Raw genomic sequence first — 6,839 nt, forward strand, 5'->3', positions numbered from 1 at the left:
GGAAGGAAGGAAGGAAGGAAGGAAGGAAGGAAGGAAGGAAGGAAATATTAATATCAGAGGAATTAAAACTCAAGGCAAAAATTTACATAGAAAAAAAAGTAAAAAGTACAATTCACAGCAAGTAAAAACAAAAAAACTGAGTACTTTACCCACCAAATCATAGCACATCAAAACAAGTAGAGCAAAAATGATAAATAAAAGGAAAATCAGTTGGGAACTATATGGGAAAGAAAGACTCCATTTAAAATAGTAACAAAAAACATAAAATTGCTAGGAATGAATTTTAACATGAAATGTCAAAACCCATATGAGAAACAACATAAAACATTTTGTAAGGACACCAAGGTACTTAAACAAATGGAATGGCATACTATACTATAAGACTGACATAAGATGTCAATTCTCCTTAGGTTTATTTGTAAATTTGATGCTGCAATAAAATAACAAACAAAAAATAAGCAAGTTTACTCCAAAGTTTATACAATAAATAATTAATTAATAAGCATTAATCATAATTAATAAACATTAAATGCCCAGGAAAACTCTGAAAAAGAGCAGTAGTGGAGAATATGTCAAATACTCTTTTTTCCCCATATATATATATTTTTTTATTTTTAGAGAGAGGGGAAAGGAGAAGAGATAAACCTTGATGTAACATTGATAAGCTGCCTCCTGCATGCCCCCTACTGGGGATCAAGCCTACAACCCAGGCATGTGCCCTGACCTGGAACTGAAACAGCAACTTTTCGGTGAACAGGACAATGCCCAACCAACTGAGTCACACCATCTAAGGCATGTGCCACATATTTTCATATCCAATTGTTATCATTTCTATCCTACTCTCTGGTACTCTAGCCTACTCTGGCCTAAGAGGTCAACCTCTACACTGGCCCCTTGTCCTCTGGGTCTAACTTTTGATTAGTAAGAAGTGCTAGCCTGTGATAAGAGGGTAAAGGAACAAAAGGTCAAAGTATTTCCCTAGCTCCCTTTTATTTTTTTTTAATTTTGTTTTATTGCTTAAAGTATTACAAAGAGTATTACATATGTCTCCTTTTTTTCCCCCCAGCCTCCTGTAACCCCAGTGTCTTGTGTCCATTGGTTATGCTTATATGCATGCATACCAGTACTTCGGTTGATCTCTTACCCGCACCCCCCAACCCTCCTTGGCCTTCCCGCTGTAGTTTGACAGTCTGTTCGATGCTGATCTGCCTCTGTATCTATTTTTGTTCATCAGTTTATAATGGTCTTTATTATCCATAAATGAGTGAGATCATGTGGTATTTTTCTTTCATTGACTGGCTTATTTCACTTAGCATAATGCTCTCCAGTTCCATCCATGCTGTTGCAAATGGTAAGAATTCCTTCTTTTTTACAGTAGCATAGTATTCCATTGTGTAGATGTACCACAGTTTTCTAATCCACTCATCTGTTGATGGGCACTTAGGCTGTTTCCAAATCTTAGCTATGGTAAATTGTGCTGCTATGAACATAGGGATGCATATATCCTTTCTGATTGGTGTTTCTGGTGTCTTGGGATATATTCCTAGAAGTGGGATCCCTGGGTCAAAGCAATCTATAAATTCAACACACTCCCCATTAAAATACCTACGGCATATTTCACAGACCTAGAACGAACTCTCCAAAAATTCGTCTGGAATAAAAAAAGACCCCGAATAGCCACAGCGATCCTGAGAAAGAAGAACAAAGTAGGTGGGATCTCAATACCAAATATCAAGCTGTATTACAAAGCCACTGTTCTCAAAACTGCCCGGTACTGGCACAAGAACAGACATATAGATCAATGGAATAAAATAGAGAACCCAGAAATCGACCCAAACCAATATGCTCAATTAATATTTGACCCAGTGATCCCACTCCCTAGCTCCCTTTTAGCTGAGCCACAGTTGTCATAGCCCCTGTTCCTCTAAGGATTATTCTCCTATTGGTCAATCTCTGCCCAAGGGCTAGGCTTCTCACAGAGACTTGATAACAAGCTTGTCTCCTTCTCCCTTCTGGTCTACAGATAGTAATGATTTCCTGTTGTTGATAATGTGCATCTCAATATTTGAAGAGAATTGATATCTTTATCATATTAAGTCTTCCAAACCATGAACTTCGTACAACCCTTGCACACATTAGACCTTTCATTTCTTTCAATGTTTTATAGTTCTCTGTATAAAGGTAATATACATTTTCATTATATTTTTCATATTTTTAGTCATTGTAAATTATATTATTTTTAAGTCCATTTCCTAACTTTTTGGTGACAAAAAAAGTATAATAGGATTTTCTACACTAACTTGTATCTACCAAGTGTGCTAAATCCACTTATCAAACAATGTTTCTACAATTTATTTTTAATGTTCTATGACTTAAAAAATAATTACACCATGAGTGAATAAGTCAACCAAAGTATCATTTATAAAGTTTATACTTTTCCTATGAAGATTAAAAATGTGACAAAATGTATATTTCCATGTATAAAAGATTAATGTATATACATTACCTATTACTCAAGCAAAAATCCTGCCTTCATATTTACAAATCTTGCAATATGCTAATTATATATAAACTAGAGGCCCAGTGCACAAAATTCATGCCTGGGTAGAGTCCCTAGGCCTGGCTGGCGATCAGGGATGATAAGGGCCTTCCGTCTGCCAGCTGGAGCCTTCCTTCATTCCATGCCACCCCATGGTGGTCAGTGCATGTCATAGCGAGTGATAGAACTCCCGGTCTCCCAGTCAAACTCCCAGGGGAAACACTTTGCATATTAGTCTTATATATAAAGATATATAATATGTATGTATAGTAATTACATATGAAAGATTATATATTATATTATAATTATATATGTATATAAGTGTGTTATATACATACTATATATAGTGGTAGCACCAGAGATATGATAAACTTTGTATGATTTTATTTTAATTAAGTAAAAATGTACACATACATACATGTGTATATACATGACATATGTGTATATGTGTATATGTATATTTATATGTTTATACTTTAACAATATTTTCTGATAAAGGTAATTATGAATTAAATTAATAGGTAGTTTAAAATCTTTCAAAATGCTTAAAAGCACAAGTTTTTCAAGTAATCCTACTTTATGGTTAGTACTATAAAATTAACTATTTTGATAGAGAATTAATATTTCACAAACTAAAACTATTTAGAATGTAATAAAAATAAAAAATGGGTTTATCATTATTTTTCATTGTAACAATAATTATATTATATATGGCTAGGAATTTTTAAAGAAAATAAATGAATGTATTTTTTTTATTTAAAAACTGAAACAAGGCTACTCTTGGAGCATGCTTTTGCCAATCCTATGAAACCGCTCATTCTCCCCAGACAAATATTCCCAGTTTGGTGTATATAATTTCAGATAGTTTCAATGCACAAACATATGTAACCACAGAAGACATATTTTTGTAATTTTGTGGTATTAGCAATAAACAGAAATGCTACCATTCTGAATAACTAATGACATTTCTATAATGTTAAATTAAAAACTGAATATACTTGCCTGACCAGGGTAATATCCATATCCTTCTGGATAAGTTCAGTCTGTTTATTAGTCAACTGTAATGAGAGAGCATTGTATTTACTCTGTGAAACTTCAATTTCTTTCCTTGCTTCCATTAAATTGTCTTCAAAGGCCTGAAATTAGGACACATATAAAAGTCTAATATAATATCAAATAAGAAGAAATAAAATGTCTGGCATAGTTAACTAATTAGTTTACAAAATGACAGTGAAAATAAGTAGTGTTTTAGATGTTTTTTTGTTTGTTTGTTTTTACTTTAAGAAATTTAGTAGAAGCAATTACGTTTATAGTAGTCACAGACACTTTTTTCAGAAACTGAAAAAGTATCCTGGCTTCCTTGTATGAAAGTTAATGATTTGAAACAAATAAACTTGAAATTCTATGTAGGAATTTACTTATTAAAATTAAAATAAAGAAATTATCATACAATAAAAAATTTAATTACATGAACAAAAAATGAACTCATTTACTTAAATATTAACTAAGAAAAATGGCAGATATTTCATTATTTACTCTATGCTAACTGCACACACATAAATGCACTCAGAGAAGAAAAGACAGTACTGCAAACAAGGATATCAAAATAATTTATAATGTTTGAGACTGAGATCATGCTGAGTTCTCTTGATTGCAGTGAAATTTCACCTATAGTTCTTCGAATTTGGCCTTTTCATGCTAATAGTGCTCTAAATCTTCTTCCATTTTGAAACTATTTGAAACCTAATGATATCTTTTCAAAGATAATTTTCTCAAAAATATATTATAAATTTAATTTTAATTATTTTCACAAAGTATTAAATGAATTTTATATCTAATAATACAGTATGCCCACACAAACAACATACAATCATTATTTCTAAAGTGAACGCCAGGCTTTAGAAATCTACCCTAGCCAAGCTCCCAATGCTCATAGATTCACCCTATAGTAGCTAGAATAAATTTTTTTAATCCTCATCTGAGAACACATTTATTGATTTTTTTTTTAGAGAGAGGGGGAGGGAGGGGCAGATAGGAAAAAAGAAAGAGGAAGGAGGGGAGAGAGGGAGAGAGGGAGGGAGAGAGAGAGAGAGAGAGAGCGAGAGATATCAGTTGCCTCCTGTACGCACCCCAACCAGGATGGAACCCACAACGTAGGTATGTGCCCTGAATGAAATTAAACCCAAATCCTCTTTAGTTTACTGGATGATGCTTCAGCCAACTGAGCAATGCAGCCAGAGCTACAGTAATCAAAAACAAAAACAAACAACAACAAAAAAAACACTGGCAGAGGTCAATGGGGAAAAAGGAAGACATATGTAATACTTTCAACAATAAAGTTGTGGTTTTTTTTAAAAAAAAGAATCTACCCCAAAGCTCAGAATACACATTTTTCTCAAGTGCACACAGGACATTTTCAAAGACAGACCACATATTAGGACACAGGCAAAGTCTCTTCAAATTCAAGAAGATAGAAATCATATCAAGCATCTTCTCAGATCATAATGGCATAAAATTAGAAATCAACTACAATAAAAACAATGAAAAAAAATCAAACACTTGGAGGCTAAATAGCATGCTATTAAACAATGATTGGGTTACCAAAGAGATCAAAGAAGAAATTAAAAGCATCATAGAAAAAAATGATAATGAAAACACACCAATCTAAAATCTATAGGACACAGTGAAAGCAGTCCTGAGAGGAAAGTTCATAGTTCTACAGGCCTACCTCAAAAAACAAGAAAAAATGATAATAAATTATCTAACTGTACAACTTAAAGAACCAGAAAGAGAACAATAAGAAAAGCTCAGGGTGAGCAGAAGGAAGGAAATAATAAAGACCAGAAAGGAAATAAACAACATGGAGATCAAAAAAAAATACAAAAGATCAATGAAACTTAGAGCTGGTTCTTTGAAAGGATAAACAAGATTGATGAACCTCTAGCCAGGCTCACCATGAAACAAAGAGAGAGGACCCAAATAAACAAAATCAGAAATGAAAGAGGTGAAATAACCGACCCAACAGAAAGACAAAGGATTATAAAAAATAATAAAAAATACCACGAACAACTCTGCTCCAGCAAACTGGACAAGCTAGACGAAATGGAAATATTCCTAAAAAAATAAAAGCTTCCAAAACTCAATCAAGAAGAATTAAAAAAAACAGAATAAGCTTATAACTACTGATGAAATTGAAACAATTATCAAAAAAACTTTGAGCAAACAAAAGCCCTGGTCCGGATGACTTTACAGGTGAGCTCTACCAAGCATTCAAAGAACTAAAACCTATGCTCCTCAGACTACTCCAAAAAATTCAAGAGGAAGGCACACTTCCAAGCTCTTTCAATGAAGCCAGCATCACCCTAATACCAAAACCAGATAAAGACACCACAAAGAAAGAGACCTACAGGCCAATATCCTTGATGAACATAGATGCTAAAATCCTCAATAAAATTCTAGCAAATCAGATCCTGCATTACATTAGAAAGATCATACACCATGACCAAGTGGGATTTATTCCGGGATGCAAGGATGGTACAATATCCACAAATCAATAAACATGATGCATCACATAAACAAATTGAGAGACAAAAATCACATAGTCATATCAATTGATGCACAAAAAACATTTGACAAAATCCAACATCCTTTCCTGATAACTCTCAGCAAAGTGGGAATAGAGGGATCATACCTCAACATATTAAAAGCCATATATGACAAACCTACAGCCAACATCATACCTAATGGGCTAAAAATAAAACCATCCTAAGAACAGGAACAAGACAGGGATGCCCACTCTCACTAATCCAGTTCAACACAGTACTGGAAGTGCTAGCCAAAGCTATCAGACAAGAAGAAGAAATAAAAGGCATTAAAATTGGAAAAGAAGTAAAACTGTCATTATTCACAGATGATATGATATTGTATGACACTGTACATAGAAAACCCTAAAGACTCAATCAAACTACTAGACTTAATAAATGAGTTTGGCAATGTAGCAGGATACAAAATTAACACCCAGAAATCTATGGCTCTTTTATACACCAATAATTAACTCCCAGAATGAGAAACTAAAAAAACATTCCATTTACCATTGCAACAAAAAAAATAAGATACAGAGGAATAAATTTAACCAAGGAGGTAAAAGACCTGTACTCAAAAAACTACAGGATGCTGAAAAAAGAGATAGAGGAAGACATAAACAAACGGGAGAACATTCCGTGTTCATGGATTGGAAGAATCAACATCATTAAAATGTCCATACTACCCAAAGCAATCTATGGATTCAATGCAATCCCCA

At 33.4% G+C, this 6,839-nt stretch overlaps 1 protein-coding gene across 1 annotated transcript in view; it reads right to left on the reverse strand.

The window, feature by feature from the left end:
• Positions 1-6,839, reverse strand: part of CNTLN (centlein, centrosomal protein) — a 263,928-nt gene that overhangs the window by 183,123 nt on the left and 73,966 nt on the right. Inside the window, exon 7 of the mRNA XM_014542362.1 lies at positions 3,542-3,675. Coding sequence (XP_014397848.1) covers positions 3,542-3,675 — 134 coding nt within the window. The remainder of the gene's footprint in view (positions 1-3,541; positions 3,676-6,839) is intronic.

Source organism: Myotis brandtii, unplaced genomic scaffold (genome assembly GCF_000412655.1).
Source record: "Myotis brandtii unplaced genomic scaffold, ASM41265v1 scaffold30, whole genome shotgun sequence".
Classification (NCBI taxonomy): Eukaryota; Metazoa; Chordata; class Mammalia; order Chiroptera; family Vespertilionidae; genus Myotis; species Myotis brandtii.